Raw genomic sequence first — 21,997 nt, 5'->3', positions numbered from 1 at the left:
ACGCTGCACGCCCTCAATAGCAAGAATATCCTTCCTCAAATTTGGAGATAAAAACTGCACACAGTACTCCAGGTGCAGTCTCACTAGGGCCCTGTACAACTGCAGAAGGACCTCTTTGCTCCTATACTCAACTCCTCTTGTTATGAAGACCAACATTCCATTGGCTTTCTTCACTGCCTGCTGGACCTGCATGCTTCCTTTCAGTGACTGATGCACTAGGACACCCAGATCTTGTTGTACGTCCCCTTTTCCTAACTTGACGCCATTCAGATAATAATCTGTCATCCTATTCTTACCACCAAATTGGATAACCTCACACTTATCTGCATTAAACTGCATCTGCCATGCATCCGCCCACTCACACAACCTGTCCAAGTCACCCTGCAACCTCATAGCATCTTCCTCACAGTTCACACTGCCACCCAGCTTTGTGTCATCTGCAAATCTGCTAATGTTACTTTTTGCAAATTTGCTAATGTTACTTTTTTGCAAATTTGCTCATGTTACTTTTGAATTCCCCCTGGCTGCTCTCAGGTTTTTGCTCCAGATTCCAGCATCTACATTCTCTTGTGCCTTCATAATAGGTGTGTTTATCAAGTAAGAATTCATTTTGCCTGTCTTAGTGTACATTCAGTAATCCCTCATGTCCATGCGAGACACTAGTATGGTAGTCATCTTCATTTGTATAAAGTACAGGTGGTTGATTCATTAAAGACTCATAGACATGATCTCCCAGGCCCTCAGCCTCATTCATCTGAAGGGAAAGACAGTGGATATACCGAACAGTATTGCATTCAAACACCCCTACAAGTCACTCAGCATCCTGTCTTGGAGCACATCACTGTTCCTTCACCACTGCTTGGTCAAAATCCAGAGACTCTCCTTGAAGCAACATGATGGGAGTAATTTTGCCATAGCGCAGAGTTCAGAAACCTGACCACCTTTTGGACCAGTTAGATCAAACATTTTTAGTTTTAGAGATACAGTGCGGAAACAGGCCCTTCGGCTCACCGAGTCCGCACCGACCAGCGATCCCCACACATTAACACTATCCAACACACACCCCAGGGACAATTTATATTTATACCAAGCCAATGAACCTACAAACATGTACGTCTTTGGAGTGTGGGGGAAAATGGAGCACCCAGAGAAAACCCAAGGGGTCACAGGGAGAACGTACAAACTCCGCACAGACAGCACCCGTAGTCAGGATCAAGCCCAGGTCATTAGCGCTGTGATGTAGCAACTCTACAGTTGAGCCATTATGTCGCTCTGGGGTTGACCCTATAGTGTTCATTAACTTTTACAAAAGTGCATGTTCTACCTCATGTTCAGTTGATCACTGGCATTCTTAAAGCGGCCGTTTAGCTTCTGCACCTCGGTCCGTTGTTTCTTGATGTCAGGACAGTATTCCTGGAAGTCAAGCTCCAAAGGTTTGCAGCTATCCTCTGCCTTTTTCAGGTCCTGGTTCACTTTCTGCAACTTATCTTCATCGTTGTTTAGCTCTCGTCTCAATCTCTGAATAAGGGAGGAGCAATGATGGGTGAACGGTTTTCTCAAGAGAAATTATCTAAAAATTCACACATATTTGCATTATTACTTTTTATTCCATGGTGCCTTTATTCTTGTTTCATTAATGTTTGCTTTAAAGGGCTCAAATCTACGAAATATGAATTGGATATCGAGGAATACTGATATTGTGCTTCTGCATTTTGGGGTCAAACCTCGAGAAAGGCAAGGTTGATGTTGGGAAGATGTAGTAAAAGGCAGCTTTCACTCTGTACATTGTGCCAAGCTTTACTTAATCTCCGAGGTCATTACCTGTAGCTCAGTCTTCCTCTGCTGCATGGCATTTGCGCTCGAAGGAACTGCAGACTCCTCTGCGAGATTGGATTCAATTCTCTTAATGGCATCATTCGTTTTCTTGATGCTGTTTTCCAACTCTAACTGAGACTTTGCTCTGATCAAGATATAAGAATAAAACAATTCACCAAAATGTATAATTAAGATCTTGTGGAGAGACAGCAAGAATGACTTCTTACGGTCTGTGACCTGCACATTAATCCATTAATTTTAAGAATAATAAATAGTAACACGTGGGCTCTAACCAGGAGATGAACCAAATGAAACGCTATTAAACTGATTATAGGTTATGGATCCCAGGTTACAGAGAATGGTTTAATACACAGTCCTACGGTGCATTCACAAAATCATTGAGCTATCCAGCAGAGAAACAGGCCCATGCGGTCAACTCATCCCTGCCAACCAATTTGCCTAGGCGACTTGGTCCCACTTGCCTGTGCCTGGCCCATATACAGGCACGCAACAAAAGCTTTTCACTGTGCTTCGGTACACGTGACAATAATAAACTAGATTAAAACTGACACCCCTCCGAACCGATCCAATCCTTGTTGCTGTCTGTGTCTTTTATTGTATCAGCCTCTCCTACTTAATCTAGCTATTCATCCTATTAATGATCAGTATGTCCTGAACCCTCCCCTTTCCCCAGCACTGCAAGTGTCTCCTCCTCAAACATTTACCTAATTTCATTTTGAAAGTTACCATTGAATCTGTTTCCAACACCCTTCCAGGCAGTAGAATATACTCTGATCACAACACCTCAGGTCTAAAACATAATTTCCATTTCCACTCATTTTTTTTGTTGCCAATTATCATAAATCTGTTGTTCTGATCATCCAACCTCCTGTCACTGTGAATAGATTTTCGTTATCTAATTCCATCAAAGCCCTTGTGAGGAACCACTCTTTAACCTCCATTGACATGGGGACAACGAGGACAGCAACTCGACAGTTGATCGATTTGCTCCAGTTCTGAGTTGAGGCAGGCGGCATTAGGAATCAGAAAAGTTGGAGAACTCGAAGGAAAAGAGCAAGAGAGACAATGAAGGTGGGTGTCGTCTACTCACTTGTTCTGGTATTGGTTGGCCAGAGAGGTGACCTGTTTGTATTTATTCATCACATTGTTGAGCTTGTTTGGAAGCTGTGATGCAGAAGGCCCCTTGGGCTTATTCAGAAGGAACAGATCACACTCTTTCTTGACGGAATCCTTCTCTGCTCCAATCTTCTGCAAGCGGTTATCTATACTCTGCAAATGGAGTCAGCCGGGTAAGTAGACTGTGTGGCACGTTTCAGTGAATCCTCACATGTAATCCACCAAAGGAACTAATCCTTCATTTTCCATTCAATACAAATATGCCTCACTCAGAGTGAACATTATCCCCCAAGCCCTTCTGTTGAAAAAAAACCCACAGCATACTAAAGCAAGACCCGGACACCACAGAAGGTCTTTACCTTCCATCCAATCAGCCGTCGCGTACAACACAGAATCCTCCAAAATTTCCGCCACCTCCAACGGGATCCCATCACTAGCCACACTTTCCCATCTCCACTCCGTTCCGCCTTCCACAGAGAACGTTCCTTCCGCATCTCCATCCCTTCCCACCCAAACCACCCCCTCCCCAGGTCCCTTCCCCAGCAACCGCAGAAGATGCAATACCTGTCGCTGTACCTCCTCCCTCAACTCTGTCCAGGGACCCCAACAGTCCTTTCAAGTTAGGCAGAGGTTCACTTGCATCTCCTCCATCCTCATCTACTGTATCCGTTGTTCAAGATGTGGACTCTTATACATCGACAAGACCAAACGCAGACTGGGCGATCGTTTCGTGGAACACCTTCGCTCAGCCCGCCTGAACCTACCTGATCTCCCGGTTGCTGGACACTTTAATTCTCCTTCCCATTCCTACATAGACCTTTCTGTCCTCAGTCTCCTCCATTGTCAGAATGAGGCTAAACGCAAATTGGAGGAACAGCATCTCATATTTTGCCTGGGCAGCTTACAGCCCAGTGGTATGAATATTGATTTCTCTCACTTCAGGTAGCCCCGGCATTCCCTCTCTCTCTATCCCTCCCCCACCCAAGTCACACTAGCTTCTCATTTTCACTTTACAAACAGCTAACAATGGCCTGTTTACTTTATCATCATTACTTTTTTGCATATCTTTCATTCATTCTATGTTTCTATGTTTCATTGTTCTTTATTTCTCCACATCACCATCTTTCTCACTCATTTCCCTCATCTCTTAGCAGTCTGAAGAGGGGTCTCGACACAAAATGTTACCCTTTCCTCTCCAGAAATGCTCCTGTCCCGCTGAGTTACTCCAGCTTTTTGTGTCTATCTTCACATAATGATTGCTTTCCGAGAAAATCTCCATATTTTCTGTAACATGAAACTTATTTTCCAATTGATTCCATGTTATAAGTGGAGATGTATTCTTACATGAAAAGTATCGCTGTGCAAGTATCAATGGAGATTGCCATATCAATTTCCAAAGCAAATCCCTTAAGTTGATGCCCACTGTGAACTGTCAGCCTGCAATTGTGGATCTTTATAAACTAGTTCAATCTCCTGTATAGAGTTTGTGTAGGACGGCAGATGTAAAATCACTGCATTTGAAATTTTTCCCACTATCCCCTAAGGTTACTTTCACTTCTTTACCTTTTGGGATGTAACTGCCTTCTATCCGATCAATTCATTTTATTCTCTTTACATCTCCTTTAGACGGATCCGCTGCAGTTAAAATGATTGCTCCGCTGGCACCACCACCAATTACATCATGCAGTTTCACTTGGTCTCTGCCTGATACCAATATTCCTTTAATTTAGTTTAGTGTTACAGCGCGGAAACAGGCCCTTTGGCCCACCAAGTCCACACCGACCAGCGATCCCCACACATTAACACTATCCTACACACACGAGGGCCAATTTACACTTATACCAAGCCAGTTAACCTACAGACGTGTACAACTGTGGGAAGAAACTGAAGATCTCGGAGAAAACCCATGCGGTTACAGGGAGAACATACAAAATTTGTACAGACAGCACCCATTGTTGGGATCGAATCCGGGTCTCAGGCACTGCAAGCGCTGTAAGGCAGCAACTCTACCGCTGCATCATTGTGGCACCCTCTCCGCCCTTGTTCTCTCCACCCCTCCATCTTCTCTGCAAGACAGGCCTGGTTTCTAACTTTTTTCTATTCTGATGAAAAGTCATTGACCTGACACACAATTCTAGTTTCCATCTCCACAGATGTTGCCTGACCTGTTGGTAGTTCCAACATATTCTCTTTTCGCTTCAGGAACCCGTGTTTGTCCAGTCCTACCTGGTGGTCCTTGAGACGGTTGGCAATGTCCTGAGTGGGAGCACTTTGGTTGATTGGCATGTGAAGTTGAGTCATCACCTCCTTCTCAGTCTCTGCTAGGTTGTCAGTAATCTTGTTGAGCTTGGACAGGAGTTCTTTGCTATGGGGATCGTCCTTCCCTGATCCAAGCAAACAAACAAGTAAGCGGTCAAGCAATGCAGGAGAGATAGGTAGCTGAGATGATGGTTGTGTTGGAAAAAGGGCTCAGGTCCATGGTTAAGGTAAACATACAGGTTCAGCAAAAAAGCATTGAGCACCACAACACCATCTGTTGACCAGTGCTTGTGTCTGTCACTTGGAGGGAGTCCATTGACAGAAAATAATGACCAAAAGACATAGTACTCCATTAATATCCTCCCTCACCTGGTGCTGCTGATTGGTTCAATAAGCTGACCTCCCTGGTTTGGAAGTCCTGGTTTGTGGGTTTCATTTGCTTCAATTCATTGTAACGGTTTTTCAACTTATTCTCAGAGTCCTTTCGCTTCCTTTTCAAATCATCCAAGTCCTTTGCCAATCTAGGAACAAACAGCAAACTCTTACTAAACTGTTCATTGGAATTGTATGACTGTTGAGATTTTGATGGGCTGTGTGCACTGAAAGGAATTTTTCTTCAATTTCCAATTAGCGTTGGACCTGCCATGAGAGTGTTTGGTAGGGCAAAGCAAAGAGAGATTATTGTGTGTCCCGACCACAATGTACTTGTCCTGGCAGTGGTAAGATGGTGTAGAGGAAGATTTACCTAACCAATGGCAGATTGGTACGACTATGGCAGAGCCATAGTGAGAGGCGATTATAGTTAGACAGTGCATTCGACAAGGTTCTGCATGGTAGCCTGCTCTGGAAGGTTAGATCCCATGGGATCCAAGGAGAGATCGCTGAATGGATAGAACATTGGCTTCAAGGGAGGAAGGAAAGCATGATGGTGGAAGGTTTCAGGAATACTCTGGCTGAAGAAAGGCCAATGTGCCAAATGCCTTTTTGACCACCCGATCAACCTGTGACTCCGCCTTCAAAGAACCATGCACCTGCACTCCTAGATGTTGCCAGGACTTGAGAGCCTGAGCTATAGAGAGAGGTTGAGCAGGCTCGGTCTCTATTCCTTTGAGCGTAGGAGGATGAGGGGTAATCATATAAAGGTGTACAAAATCATGAGAGGTAGACACACTGATTCTCTTGCCCAGAGTAGGGGAACCGAGAACCAGAAGACATTGGTTTAAGGTGAGGCTCGAAAGATTTAATAGGAAACTGAGGGGTAACTTTTTCGCACAAAGGATGGTAGGTGTATGGAACGAGCTGCTGAAGGAGGTAGTTGAGGCTGGTACTCTGGCAACATTTAAGAAACATTTAAACAGGTTCATGGATTGGACAGGTTTAGAGGAATGTAGGACAAACGCAAGCAGTGTAGATGGGACATGTTGGTCAGTGTGGGCAAGTTTGACCGAAGGGCCTGTTTCCACACTGTATGACTCGATGACTTTAACAATCTTACTTGCCTTGCAACAGCAATTGGGCTGTGTACAGGGAGCTTGTTTTACCCAACAGGTAAATCAAAAGTCCTTGCTAGTATGTAGAATGACGCTGCGGTTCACCAAGCCCTGCGTACATTGACTTGGCCTATGGTTGATTGTATTAAAAGGAAAGTACTCGCTGAGAATTTGCTTGGGGGTTCCATTGATCAGTTCCAAAACTTGGGGGAAGCCCTGAACACAGACTGGAATGGGGCTTTTTTTCACCTCATGCCAATGGACAAGGACATTTCCAATGCACTGAAAACTTCCTGGAATCCAGGCTCATTTTGACACTATTTAACAATCTCACCAAGAGAAACCACAGAACTGAGGTATTTTACCTCGTTATCATTCTACCATGTCAGACCTTGTCAAATATCTTGCTGAAATCCATGTATTTCAAATGAACAACCTCTGTTAAAGATTCAATCAAGTGAGGCTGTTGGTTGGTTCAGAAGTGGTAGAGAGTCTGTCCAACTTTCCAAGGAGTACCTTGAGTTTTCACATCTGGATTGCCCCAATCAAAGAGCTTGCAAACAATCACCATCCAGGCTTGCGTCTTGGTTTTATGCAAAAGGGATAGTTAAAAGGGATAGTTAAAACAGCTGACCTGTTTGCTCGATCAATGGCCTCTGGGTCAGGTGGAGGGATGTTGAAGCAGACTGAAGGGACACGTTTGGTCTCTTTCGCACTGTTCTTCACAATCCAGTTCTCGGGGTCATCATTGTTCTGGAGTGTTACCTTCTCGCCGCGGCCGACTTCATTCTGTAAAAGACAAAAGGTATTTTACTCAATCAACCTGAACACTTCCTGATACCATGGTCATGATATCGGTCAGCCTTGCTCCTTGCTGGCACCGCTGGTCGTCCTCACTCTAAAAAACTTGTGGTAGTCACTCAGCACTTCAAGTTCATTGCGATTCATAGTGGTGCAGCAAGTAGCGTAACTGCCTCACAGCATCCAGTTCACCGACGTTCAATCCTGACTTCTGCCGCTGTTTCTGTAGAGATTGCACATTCTCCCTGTGACCGACTGGGTCACTCTCTCATGCTCCAGTTTCACCCCAAAAATATGCCGGATGGTCAGTTAATCTGCTGTCTTTCTCTTTCTCACCTCTCCATCGTCCCAGTCACACAAGGCAGCCATTGGGAGGGGTTTGGAAACGGGAGTGCGCCGAGCTTTCAGTGGCATGACCTGCTGGCTCCGCCTCTTCAGATCGTTTATCTCTTTGTCCATTTGGATAATGTTTTTCTCATCTTCCTGAGAGAGATGAAGAAATGCAAGTTAGAATCATGTAGAGCAGAAAAGAGGGATCTGGGAATCCAGTCATAAAAGAGACTGAGAATCAGTATTTCAGTCAAAACAGACAACAGGTACTGGGAATAAAATCAAGCAGGACTGGGATATGGGAATCTGGTCAAGCAGGATTGGGATACAGGAATTTGGGCAAGCAGGAGTGTGATATCGGAAAAAAGTTTAAACAGGCGTGGGATATGGGAATCCAGGCAAGCAGGAGTGGGAATCCAGTCAAACTGGAGTTAGATATGAAAATCCAGTCAAGCAAAATATGAGAAAACAATCAAACTAAACAATGCGATATTGGAAATCAGTCATAGTGGACTGGTGAATTTTGATATCTGCACAAATAGGAGACTAGAGAGAGGGGGATTGATGAAAGAACTGCAAATGAATACACTCCAAGTTTTGATTCAGTTTATAATTAGATTGCTAACTTAATGTATTTACCAGCATCCACAGCAATATTATACCACTCAGTTTGTCAATCTAGGAGAATCTTTGAAAGTGACTTTTTCATCCACTTGCATTTCCATAAGAATCAGGGCGTGGGATATCCAAAGAGTCATAGTAATGAACCCAACAATGATTGTCTACCCCAGCTACCCCAGTGATTGTCAATATTAAATAACTTCCAGATTTTAAATGTATGAAGAAATTGCCAAAAACTTGCCAAAACTGGTAAATCTTTGTGTTTTACTGGAAATTCTGTTCACTCGCTCTCTGGTTACACCCTTTATGTTCTTATAAAATCACGGGATTATTCTTAATGTTATCTGCCAGAGCTAACTCCTGGCCCCTTTTTGCCCTTCTGTTTCCGTTTTTAGCTTACACCTCAGTTTCCGAAACTCCTTCAAGGATACACTTGATCCCAGCTGCCTATACCTGTCCCATGCTTCCTTCTTTCTCTTGACCAAAGCCTTAATTTCCCTCGTCATCCAAGCTTCCTTTTGTTTGCCTGCCTTGCTCCTCACTCTAACAGGGACGTGCATGTACCTGAACTCCTGTCAGCACACTTTTAAAAACACCGTACTTTCCTGACGTTCCTTTTACTTCATATAACCTACTCCCATCAACTTGAGCATGATCCTGTCTCATTCTGTCTCCAAGTTGGCCTTGCCCCACTTTAACATTATAACTCATGGGCCCACTCTGTCCCTCTCCATAACTATCTTAAACCTAAGAGAATAGTGGTCGCTGGTCCCAAAAGGCTCATCCACGAACACTTCATCCACTTGCACCCCCCAGTTTCCAAGCATTGCCCTCTCCAGTGTGGGGACCTCTACCTATTGCTGGAGGAATCTCTGCGGAACACATTTAGCAAACTCCAGCCCATCTAAACATTTTGCACTATGATATTTCTGGTAAATATTGGGAAAGTTAAAATCCCCTACCATGACTACCTTATGAGACCTACAGCTGCCTACAATCTCCAAGCACATGTGTTCTCCTAATTCCCATTGACTATTTGGGGGCCTGGAGTACAGCCCCAACAAGGTGATCATCCCTGGGGTACAGCCCCACCAATGTGTTCCTCAGCTCCACCCATATAGCATCACTGGACGAATCATCCTTAAGGTCACCTCTGACCACTGCCGTGACTCTTAACCAATATCGCAACACCCCCTCCTCTTTTACCATCTCCTCTGTTTCTCCTGAAGCACCTGTACCTTGGAACATTGAGCTGCCAGTCTTGCCCCTCTCTCAAAACCATGTTTCTGTAATGGCTACAATGTCCCAGTCGCAGGTATCTACTCATGCCCCGAGTTCATCTGCCTTACCCGTCAGTCCTCTCGCATTAAAATGTGCAATTTAAACCAACATTCTTTCCTTGCTCCCTGCCTTTCTCCCGCCTATCCTGTCCTCTTTATTTTTTCAAATCGCCCTCCATACCAACTTCTACCCTCTCATTTGCCTCTGTCCTGTATAAGATCCCATCTCCTTACCAGTTTCGTTTAAACCCATCGTATAGCACTAATGAACCTGCCTGCCAGCATATTTCTAAATCATGAATGGAGTCTGTATGGAGTTTGTACATTCACCCCGTGACCTGCATGGGTGTACCACACTCCAAAGACGTACACAGGTTTGTAGGCTAATTGGCTCGGTAAAAATGGAAAAATGTCCCCAGTGTGTGTAGGATAGTGTTAGTGTGTGGAGATTGCTGGTTAGCACGGACTCGATGGGCCAAAGGGCCGCTGTATCTCTAAAATAAACTAAATTAAAAATACTGCAAGTAGCAACAGACTGAGTAAAGAACAATGTAAGAGTTGCCCATTTCAAAACAGCCATCAGTCATTACACTCTTCCTCCTTTCACAGTCCAATTACAAATGCAATTTTCCACTCTCCCTTGGACCCGTCTGCTTCTTAGTTTTCTGTTATGTGACACCTGAACAAAAACATTGTCAAAATTCAGACTATCAAGTGCACTGCCCTCATCAACCCTCCTTGTTACATAATGAATAAACCACATTGTATAAACCACGGGCTGTGAATTTTCTTCTAGGTTGCGGGCATTTGTGCACCAGATGGTTAGTTCATGAAAACTCCAGTATGATGGTGGAGACCTAGAAACACTAAAATTTAGTCTTCATAACATTTGGCTCATCAGGAATTTCAACGATATGGAATACTAATTCCAGCCCTGTGGGATTGAAGGGAAGAAAGGTCGATTAATTAGAGCCCAGCCCAGCAGCACTCACCCCAAACTGTTGAAGCAGATCGGACACGACACGAGGATTGTCCTTGTACTTGGAGAACTTATTGTCCAGCTCCGTATTGTGCTTTTTGATGGACTGACCAAGAGTGTCTGCATCAAAGTGAAACTGGGGTGGAAAAGAAAAGATAAACAAGGTTAAGAGAGTGTGAAGCCACGAGGAAAGAATGAGATCCGCAAGTTGAATAAACAAAACAATAACTGGCATTGACACAGTGCCATGCTCATGTGTGCAGAACAGAGAACAATGCAGCACACGAACAGGCCCTTCCGCCCACAATGTCTGTGCCAAACATGATAGCAAGTTAAACTAATCACCTCCATCTGCATGTGATCCAAATCCCTCCATTCCACTCGTGTGCCAATCTCAACACCTCTTAAATGCTTCTATCACATCTACCTTCAATCTGCATCCACCACTCTCCATTTAAAAAAAAATCTCCTTTAAACTTTTCCCCTCTCGTGGTAAAGCTGTGCCCTTTAGTCTTTGACATTTCTGTGCTGGGAATAAGGTCTGTCACCATCTATGCCTCTCATAATTTTAAATACTTCTATTAGGCCCCCTCTTTACCTCAAACAATCCAAGTTTGTGCAACCTCTCCTTATAACACCCTCTAATTCAGCCAGCATTCTGGTAAACCTCTTCTGCATCTTCTCAAAGGCCTCCACAGCCTTCCTGCAATTGGTTACCAGAACTGCACGGAATACTCCAAATGCGGCCAAACCAAAGTTCAGTTGCAATATGACTTCCTAACTCTTATAACCTGACTGATGAAGGGCAGCATACCACAAGCCTGTGGCAAATGAGCATTACCAAACACATTTTGATACCGAGGCACTCAAGATAATCTCAGGGCAGGTAAACAAAACCCCAGCGAAAGGGAAAACATTTGGTGAAGAAAGATAGGTAGAGGAGCAGAGAGGTTTGGAGAGTTTTAGGAATTAAAAATATGGTTAACAGTGGTGGGACAAACATAAAAGAACTGTTATCTGGGAGGGCTGAGAGCTGGAGAGGATTTAAGATATAGATAAGGCGAAGATCATAGCTATGAATGGATGAAATAAGTTCATAAGTACATTCGTTCTAGGAGCAGAATTAGGCCATTTGGTCCAACTAGTCTACTCCGCCATTCAATCATGGCTGATCTATCTTTCCCTCTCATTCTCATTCTCCTGCTGTCTCCCCATAACCCCTCACATCCCTACTATTCAGGAATCTGTCAATCTCTGCCTTAAAAATATCTATTAACAGCCTCCACAATGTTCCGAGGCAATTAATTCTACAGATTCACCACCCTTTAACTGAAAAAAATCCAACATCATCTCCTTCCTAAAGGTACGTCCTTTTATTCTGAAGCATGAGTTTTGGTCCTATACTCTCCCACTAATAGAAACACCCTCTCCACATCCACTCTATCCAGGCCTTTCACTATTTGGTAAGTTTCAATGAGGTCTCCCTCATCCTTCTAAACTCCAGCGAGTGCAGGCCCAGTGCAGGTCCAGACCCTTCTTCAGACCTGAAATGTCACCTATTTCTCTCCAGAGATGCTGCTTGTCCCGCTGAGTTACTCCAGCATTTTGTGTCCTCCTCTACCTATCTTCATATTGTCTGCAAACTTGCCCACAAAGCCTTCAATTCCCTCGTCCAAATCATTGATATACAACGTGGAGAGCAGCAGCCCCTGCACCGACCCTTGCAGAACACCACTAGTCACTGGCAGCCAACCAGAAAAAGCCCCCTTTATTGCCACTCTTTGCCTTCTGCCATCTGCAAAGTTGTTATCCGTGCCAGTATCTTCCCTCTGATACCATACGCTCTCATCTTCTTTAACAGCCTCACATGCGGTATCTTCTGAAATGCTTTTTGAAAATCTAGGTAAACAACATCCACTGACTCTCCTTTGTCTAGCCTGCTATTTACTTCCTCAAAGAACTGCAACAGGTTTATTTATTCACAAAATGCTGGAGTAACTCAGCAGGTCGGGCAGCATCTCGGGAGAGAAGGAACGGGTGACGTTTCGGGTCGAGACCCTTCTTCAGATTGATGCACTGCAACAGGTTTGTCAGGCAAGATCTCTCCTTCACAAAATCATGCTGACTTCGGCCTATTTTATCGTGAACTTCAAAATACTCAGAAACCTCATCCTTTATAATGGACTCTAAAATCTTACCAACCACTGAAGTCAGGCTAACCAGCCTAACTGGGGTAATATTTGTGATTTTCCAATCATCTGGAACCTCTCCTGACTATAGTTTAATATTTCAAATTGGGCTGTTTCCAATTGGCAGCCAATGCTGGACTCACGGGGTGGTGGATGATGGATACAATGGGCAACCTTTAAACATTGCAAGCTAGTGTGAGATGATACTTGGAAATAGCACACCCTGAAGAGGGATTCACAATAAGGTACTGTGCTCTGTCCCCCATCACCCGCCTTGTGCTGCAAGGTAATTTGATGTTGGATTACTCCCTGTAATTCAAATTCCTAAATGGTTGGAATTTGTGAGTCATCTTCTTAGCTAGAAACCAAACCGTCTCCAAACAAAATGAGAAGTACTTAATGAAACCACGTAGCCCATTAATCAGAGCAAGTTTGTAATGCAAGTCAGGGAGAAGAAAGACCATGCTTTTACTCTATATAGGATGTAACAATTGCATTATTTTCTGGAAGGCCGAATGTGCGGAGTAAAATGATCACCTACCAAGACATACATTTTAGGGGTGAGATAAGGGAAGGGAAAAGAGAGGAGGGGAACAGTTCTTCTGTTGGGGGGGGGGGGGGGGGAGGGGAAGGGGGTAACAGAAATATTAGTTCCAAATCACCACCTCCACTGCTGGGAAGTGCCATTTGCAACAGTGCTGCCAACAAATTGATCTAAGCAGGCTCCTGAAAGACCATAGAAAGAGGTGCACAACACAATCCCACATGGAAGAAATGTTTCCTAGGTCCCAGTGTATGCTAGCTTTTGATGTTTTGGGCACAGGAAGGCTGGGGAATGGGGTTGGGAGGGAAAAATAGACCAGCCACGATTGAATGGTGGAGTAGACTCGATGAGCTGGATGGCCTAATTCTGCTGCTTTGTCTTAAGGTCTCACATTATAGTAAATGTTCTGCTTTTCTGGATACTAGATGCTACGTCCACGTATCCAATGTAAAGGTGGAGCCCAAGGCATCCACACTGCCTCCCATTAGTTGGTTACCTTTCTGTAATCCTCCACATTCTTCAGGTGTGACTCCTGGCAAATGCAGAGATTCAGAAACTGCTGCCATTCATTCTTTACTGCATCCTTGTGAGCCTGAAAGAGAGATTCTGCCAATGTTAGAATTTCCATCCAATGCATACAGGATAGAACCTTGGGTCCTATGTCAAAACACAAAGATTCACATCAAAATACAATCGGCGCTCCTCAATGGTTAAATTCCAATGGTTAAATTGTCCAAAAGAGTTACAAAATGTGATAGTGTAGCTTTATGAATGACCAACCGTCCTGTTCCTAGATATGCATTTTCTGGAGGCAACTGTCTCGGGAGAAGAACTCCCGGGAATATCTTACTGCACTTAAAACTGAACTGGATGGTTGACTCTGATCAGTCATATGGCCATGTGCTGACTAACAAACATTATCTGAAATGCTCTCACTGGTGAAGAAATCCTAACATCTACTTTGTCAAGTTGCCTCAATATCTTACATGTTTCAATAAAATCATCCTTCATTCTTCTAAACTTCAAAGAATTTGGATCTAATTTATTTAGCAGCTGATGATAGAAAAATCCTCATTCGAGGAATTAGCCTAGTTGACCTCTGTGGCATGGAAACAATTGATCTGATTTGATATTCATCAGATTGGTTTCTTTGATAGTTTTTGTGTTTGTTAATGTTCGAATTTTTTGGCTTCGTTCTGACTTCATTTGTTCAGGTCAATAATTAATCTGTTAATCCCTGTTGTGTAATGAAGTGAGTGATCTATACAGTCCTAGAAAGTGGGCAGTAGATGAGTTGTACTTCAATTGCAGGGCTGCCTGGGTGCTTCAGCCTTATCAGATGCTCTCCATCGTCCTGAATTTTGTTGACAGCTTCTTCCTCGGACAACAGCCCATTTTCTTTAAAACTCTGGAGGAAAATAAGAAACAGACAATTGTAACTGTAATTGTAATCTATATACTAAAACTCTCGTTTGCTTGTTTGTTTGCTCCTGAACTACAGCTAAAACGGTACACGATAGCGCAACAATGTTAGGCCCACCTTACTCACCGTTGTCCCTTGGTGCTAATGGAAGAAGTTTCATTGATATTGGTGTTATATTTTTAAAGTTATTCACATTTTAAAGTTTAAATCTATCTCCTAGGGAGGGAGGGATGGAGGGGGGGAGGGAGGGGGAAGGGAGGGAGGGGAGGAGGGGGATAAGGGGGATGGAGTGGGGGGAGGGGATGGGGGAGGGGGGATAAGGGGGGTTTGAGGGGAGAGGGAGGGGAGGGGAAGGGAGGGAATGGAGGGAGAGGGAGGGGGAGAGGGGAAGGGAGGGGAAAGTGAGGGGGGAAGTGAGGGAGAAAGTGAGGGGGAAGTGAGGGGGGAAGTGAGGGGGGTGAGGGGGAAGTGAGGGGGAGGGGGAGGGAGTAGAGGGAGGGGGGAGGGAAGGAGGGGAGGGAGGATTTGGGGGGGGAGAGGGGAGGGGGGAGTGGGGGAGGAGAGGGTGCTGCACCGATGCAGGAGAGGTTTAGGCCCAACTTGATCTAGTTTATTTTATTAGCCAAGTGTGAAAAGAAAACAAGTATGTAAATCATACGAGGAATATGATTTGCCTTATAGTCATACCAAAAAAGCAACGAAACACGCAGCCCCATAAATATTTAACAAACATCCATCAGAACAGTTCCTCCACATTCCACACTGTGATGGAAGGCAATAAAGTCTTATCTTCTTTCCTCCTTTTCCTCCCGCGGTCGGGGCAGTCGAACCATCCGCAGTCGAGGCGATTGAAGCTCCCACAATCGGGGCGGTCTAAACTTTTAAAATATCTTCCCTCGACGGGGATGCGACTTTTTCCTTATCGTATGTCCGCCTGCACTGCGGCCTCTTGCTGGGGATCGACCATGGGAGCTCCAACCCCGGGAGCCTGCGGACTTTAACATCATGGAGCTTGCGGTCCCTGGTTAGGGATCGGCTTCGGGAGCTCCTGAAGTTTCCCCTACCCCCCACAAAATACAAAGCTAAAGATACACCAAAACGTACATTGAACACCAGACTAAAAACAACAAAGAAGGAAAAAAACAAGACAGACTGTTGGCGAGGCAGCCATCGTTCGGCACCACCTGAGATTATGCAAATCACATCCAGTACATTAAGGTACATTAAGCTATGCTTATGATTTCTACCTTGGATTCAACCCATTGCATAATCTAACTAGGAATGATGAGGATCTACGGGGATTTCTTAATTCATTAAAAAAAATCTGAGCATCATAGGCAAGGCCAGTATTTATTGCTTGTTTGACAATTAAATGAATTGGGGATAAGCAGGGTGCCAGAATGGGAGGAGTGTGAATGTCTCATCAGGATAGAGTTGAAAGAGTTGTAAAGGGAGTAATTTTGAAAATAAAGTTGAGAATGTAAATTAAGGCTGTCTGATCAGGTCTGAAGAAGAGTCTTGACTCGAAATGTCACCCATTCCTTTTCTTCAGAGATGCTGCCTGTCCCGCTGAGTTACTCCAGCATTTTGTGTCTACCTTGTCGGACCAGGTGTGTGTATGTAGCTGATTGGTGAACACAATTTCATGCCCATAAAGGAATATGACACCCCCACTAACCACTGGGAATCTTAGGCCCATGACCACTTAAAAGGACTGGACATGCTAGGTGCAGGAAAAATGTTCCCAATGTTGGGGGAGTCCAGAACCAGGGGCCACAGTCTTAGAATAAAGGGGAGACCATTTAAAACTGAGGTGAGAAGGAACTTTTTCAACCCAGAGTTTTGAATTTGTGGAATTCTCTGCCACAAAGGGCAGTGGAGGCCAAATCACTGGATGGATTTAAGAGATAGTTAGATAGAGCTCTGGGGGCTAGTGGAATCAAGGGATATGGGGAGAAGTTGGGCACCGGTTACTGATTGTGGATGATCAGCCAATGAATGACAGTGCTGGCTCGAAGGGCTGAATGACCTCCTCCTGCACCTATTTTCCATGTTTCTAAAGTGAAGGAGCATTCAGGATGGTACTGAGGCCATGTGCCTAGAGAACAGTGAAGCCTTGAGTTAGAGGTGGAAAGAAAAGACTTTCACACAAACTAGCCACCTCCTGCCTCAGGAGTCTGCAGTTTTTGCCTTGAACTCATCAATCCAGTTGGAACCCATAAATCTAGGGTGCAAACAAGTCATCCTCATTGCCAAGGAACTGCCTGAGAAGAGTAGAAAATTGGACAATCAGAAGATAATGGAAATGAGAGGAATGGAAGTTGTGCAAGAATGTTTTAGAATGGTCACGTTTAGGGTTCTCAAAGACTTTAAGAGGGGGGTTTCAGCAGACAACGGCGTAATACTGGTGACATAATGGAGTAGACCATTTTGGTGATGAAGGAGAAGAGGTTATAAACACAGCTCAAACTGAAACACAAAACCGATGATGAAAAAAATCTGGTTCATCAGAATATGATCCTGGTGGGAGATTAATTTACAGAAATAAGTGCATGAAATATATCATGTCATCATTCTTAAATTAACTTTTATTAGCCTTGGAATGTAACGTTTTGCACCTCTGTTCGCCCAGTGAGATTGTAACTTCACTACGAGATTTAATTTAATCCTTGTACCCAAAAGAATTGTGAATGGGTTCTTTTGGGAGTGAAGGAAAGAAAATATAAAGTATTTAAATAAAACAAGCTAATAATTCATTCTGTGTCAAGGGTTAGAATAGACAGTAAATTATATTAGTATACAGATATATCACAAATGTAATATCTAGTTCATCACCAGTATTAGGTTATTTAAAAGATTTCACTGATGCCAATCTATCACCTATCCATTTTCTCCAGAGATGCTGCCTGACCCACTGAGTAAATCCAACATTTACTGGATTTTGTGTCTAGCTTTATATTAATATTGCCAGTGATAATTTGTCAGTCCACATTTACAGGAAGCCTCACACACCTCGTACTGCTTGCGAACTTCCTCAGGCTCCAACTGCCGGTCGCTCCAGTCCTGCTTCTGGATCTTCTCCTGTTGATCACTCAAGAACACGAGCTGCTTGGTGCAATCCTGCATGTAGCCATAGAGACCGTCCAATTGGTTCTCACGCAGCTTGGAGGAGTCCTGAGTAAAATCAAAGGTAACCTTTCAAGGCATCTTTCTATAACAGAGTACATGGATAGGACTGTTTTAGAGGGATATGGGCCAAACGCAGGCAGATTGGACTAGTGTAGATGGGACATGTTAGCCTGTGTGGGCAATTTAGGCCAAAGAGCATGTTTCCACGCTGTAAGACTGGGTCTACAAACAGTAATGTCAGGAACCACCTGAAACTGTTCGTTCCCTCCACAGATGCTGGCTGACCTGTTGAGTTCTCCAATAGTTTGTTCCAGCATCAGCAGTTTCTTGCAGCTCCGTGACATCATCATTGGTACTGGGCAGTCTGGGTATGGGATAGTCTGGACACAGAGCAGTCTAGGAATGGGGCAGTCGAGACACTGGGCAGTCAGGGTAAGGGACACACTGGGAACCGAGCAGTCGGGACCATGGGCAGTCTGGAAACTGTGGGCACCAGGCAAACTGGATACAAGGCAGTCTGGACACTGGGCAGCCTGGACCGAGGCAATCTAGACATTGAGTAATGCGGGCATCAGGTAAACTAGATATGGGTCAATCTAGGTGCAAGGCAGTCTGGAACCTGACAGTTTGGAGACCGGACAGTGTGGGCAGCCGGCAAACTGTGTAGCGAGCAGTTTGGACTCTGGACAGCCAATACACTGGGCAATCTGGACCCAAACTGTCTGAACAATGGGAAGTGTGGGCACCAGGCAAACTGGGTGCAGGGCAATCTAGACACTAGACAGTCTTGTCCTTGGCAGTCTGGACATTGAGAAGTGTGGGCATCAGGCAAACTGGGAACTGGGTAGTCTAGGTTCCAGGAAGTCCAACACTGGGGAAATAATAACTGAGTTAATAAATAATAAAAGTTACCCTGAAAGGTTCCTAATATCCTGAGGGGATCATTTTTTACACAAAGAGTGGTGGGTTTATGGGACAAGCTGCCAGAGGAGATGGTTGAGGCAGGTACTATCGCAACATTAAAGAAACATTTAGACAGGCACGTGGACAGGATAGGTTTAGAGGGATATGGGCCAAAAGCAGACAGGTGGGACAAGTGTAGATGGAACTTGTTGGTTGGTGGAGGCAAGTTGGGCCGAGTGACCTGTTTCCACATGGTATGACTCAACTGTTTATTGTGTAGTGTATGTTCATTCATTGTTTTTCCATTAGTACTGTACATTTTTACCCCCTTATTTAGTTATAGTGGACAATTGGTAATAACGGACACCATCTTCCACCATGTGGTTCATTTTAGCACGGGTTTACGGCATAAAATTATGAGAGGCTGAGTTAGGGTAGACAGTCAGAACCTTTATCCCATGGTAGAAATGTCCAACACTCGGGGGCATAGCTAAGTGGGAGGGGGGAAATTTAATGGAGATGTGCGGGGCAAGTTATTTACACAGATAATGGTGGAGCCTGGAACACATTGGCAGTGGTGGAGGCAGATAAGATAATGTTGTTGAAGAGGCTTTTAGATAGGTACACGGGGAACTGTGACTCACCACCAGGTTTTTATATTGATTCTGAATAGCCTTGCGTCCCCCCTGTAAGAAAAGAAAAGTAATGAACAATACTCTCCTGTTTTTGGCTTTTGGACAGTTTATCAACAGTTGGGTGGAGTCTGGTTTGTAGATTCTTGAAAGACTTGTTGGCTCTTTCAGCCGATCCCTGTCTCACTGGCAGATGTCATCATATTACTCCAACCCTTTGTTCACTGTTTCTCCTTTAGCTTTCGTTTGCTGATTACTGTGATCTCCTTTTTGCAGCAAGTCTTACACCAGTAACAGTGGCCCAGCTGCTACACTGCTGAAACAGCATAACCCACCCAAGCCAAGTCATGATTTCAACAGGATAATGACCATGAAAGCTCCTGGTTGCTATAAAGACTAAATTACTTCGCCAATATCAACATTTTTGCTGGTGAACAATTTCTGGGCTACACCGTGCCTCAAAGTGTCAGGCACCCAGGTTCAATCCTGACATCAGGTGCTGCCTGTGTGGAGTTTGCACCTGACTGCACAAATTCCCCACCTGTTTCCCTGTGACCCCCACAAATTCCCTCAGTTCCCTCCCATGTCCCAAAGACATTGGGTTTGGTAGGTTAATTGGCAGCTGTACATTGCCCCCAAGGATGTAGGTGACTGGTAGAATCTAGGGGGGGGGGGGGGAATGGTTGGGGGGTATGGATGGATTGATGAAAATGTGGGGAGAATAAACATTAGATGAATGAGAATGGGTGGTTGATGCGAACCTGGCGAGCCAAAAAGCCTCTGTGCCATGTCTCTGTTTGACTTTATGACTCCGTGACACTTCCATCTCTTGAGGATGTTGGTGGAGAAGGGTAGATTAAATCAATCCAGCCAACACCAAAGGATAGAATTAAACAGCTAAACTCCAAGATATTCCCCCCATACCTGTCTCTCTGTAATTTGTAACTTTATTTCCCCCATACCTGCCTCTCTGTATTTTGGACCAACTCAGAGATTATCGACACTGCAAGTCCCAAAAGCAGTGCAAAATCCGAGGGCCTGGCAAACTCCAAATAAATGCTGGGATCGAGGACTAATTGTCACATCCATAATTCAAACATCTTGACTGTTCTGCCTTCCTTACCTGATCAGGGATGGACAGGCTGTTGATCTGCGGCCCATAAACTTCAATTTCTTTACTCATGATGTGATGAGATGCAACCTGCTGTTCCAGTTCTGGCAGCTGTGGTCCGTAGCCACCTGCATTAATCTCTCGCTGTGAACAGGAAAGGAAAGATTGTTAAAAACAAAAGTAGAGGCGGCGTGCCTCATCGAGAGGGAGGTAGTTGGGAGTCAGCGCATAAGATAAAGACCAAAGGATCAGTGCAAAACACAGGGCTATCAGGGGTGGGAATCTTCATAAAATGAGGGGATGGAGGGGGATGTGTCCTTCTATGACACAGAGATTGTGGAGAGTGATCTGTGTATGTTAGTGAGCTCGTGGTTAAGGGTGTCTCCATATAGTAGGGTGTGTGTCGATATATAATATAAATGTAGGGTCTTTGCTACAAGATCTTGACACTTTAGCGTACTGGCAAGCCACAAAACTGCAGAATTATAAGTACTGCTCACAGTACTTCCTCCACTGCCCAGAGGAAGTGCTCATTCGGGTCTTAGTGCCTTCTCTAGGTAGCCTCCCTTCCCCTGGTGTATCCCCAGAGCCACAAAAGTGCTCCCTCCTCAAGAACATATCCAGTTCACTTTTGAAAATTAATAGTGAATTTGTTTTTTTAATTTTTGACGTCAATGTAATCTGTATCACGATATTGAATAAAGAACTTTGTTTAATCTCATTTGGAATGAACTTTATGATTGCCTTCTATATGCATCCTCCAGTCTTTTATCTACATTCTAGCAAAACTGTTTCACCTAATCTCGTCTACAAAGACCATATCTATATACTAAAACTCTCGTTCGTTTGTTTGTTCCTGAACTACAGCCAAAACGGTACACGATAGCGCAACAATTTTAGGCCCACCTTACTCACCGTCATCCCTTTGGTGCTAATGGAAGAAGTTTCATTCAAATCGGTGTTATATTTTTAAAGTTAATCACATTTTAAAGTTTAAATCTATCTAGAGAGGGAGGGGGGAGGGAGGGAGGGGAGTGGAGGGAGGGGGAGGAGAGAGGATGAGGGGGGTTGAGGGGGGGGTGGAGTGCGAGGGGAGGGGAATGGGGGGAAGGGGGTTGGGGAGGGGGGAGAGGAGGAGGAGGGGGAGAGGGGGGAAAGGAGAGGAGAGTGTGCTGCACCAATGCAGGAGAGGTTTGGGCGCAACGGGTCCACTTGGTCTAGTAATTTAATAAATCCTGGAGGTTCTTTAGTATTAGTACTGTTGATCAGTATTGGATCTGGTTAAAAACCTAGATGGTTCAACGATGTCCTTTAAAAAAGGAAATCGATTGCCTGTGCTCAGCCTGGCTTGTAG

General features: G+C 44.5%; 1 protein-coding gene across 1 annotated transcript in view; it reads right to left on the bottom strand.

The window, feature by feature from the left end:
- evpla (envoplakin a) overlaps positions 1–21,997 on the bottom strand; it is a 59,510-nt gene that overhangs the window by 13,623 nt on the left and 23,890 nt on the right. Inside the window, exons 5-17 of the mRNA XM_078401840.1 lie at positions 20,656–20,787; positions 19,545–19,586; positions 17,881–18,042; positions 14,746–14,853; positions 13,942–14,037; positions 10,726–10,848; positions 7,839–7,985; positions 7,336–7,490; positions 5,581–5,732; positions 5,179–5,336; positions 2,927–3,105; positions 1,822–1,960; positions 1,325–1,518 (exon numbers count right to left, since the gene is read on the bottom strand). Of these exons, the coding sequence (XP_078257966.1) occupies positions 1,325–1,518; positions 1,822–1,960; positions 2,927–3,105; positions 5,179–5,336; positions 5,581–5,732; positions 7,336–7,490; positions 7,839–7,985; positions 10,726–10,848; positions 13,942–14,037; positions 14,746–14,853; positions 17,881–18,042; positions 19,545–19,586; positions 20,656–20,787 (1,787 nt within the window). The remainder of the gene's footprint in view (positions 1–1,324; positions 1,519–1,821; positions 1,961–2,926; positions 3,106–5,178; positions 5,337–5,580; positions 5,733–7,335; positions 7,491–7,838; positions 7,986–10,725; positions 10,849–13,941; positions 14,038–14,745; positions 14,854–17,880; positions 18,043–19,544; positions 19,587–20,655; positions 20,788–21,997) is intronic.

Source organism: Rhinoraja longicauda, chromosome 6 (genome assembly GCF_053455715.1).
Source record: "Rhinoraja longicauda isolate Sanriku21f chromosome 6, sRhiLon1.1, whole genome shotgun sequence".
Taxonomy (NCBI): Eukaryota; Metazoa; Chordata; class Chondrichthyes; order Rajiformes; family Arhynchobatidae; genus Rhinoraja; species Rhinoraja longicauda.
Note: the sequence above shows the minus strand (reverse complement) of the source record. Positions and strands in the feature narration are given on the sequence as shown.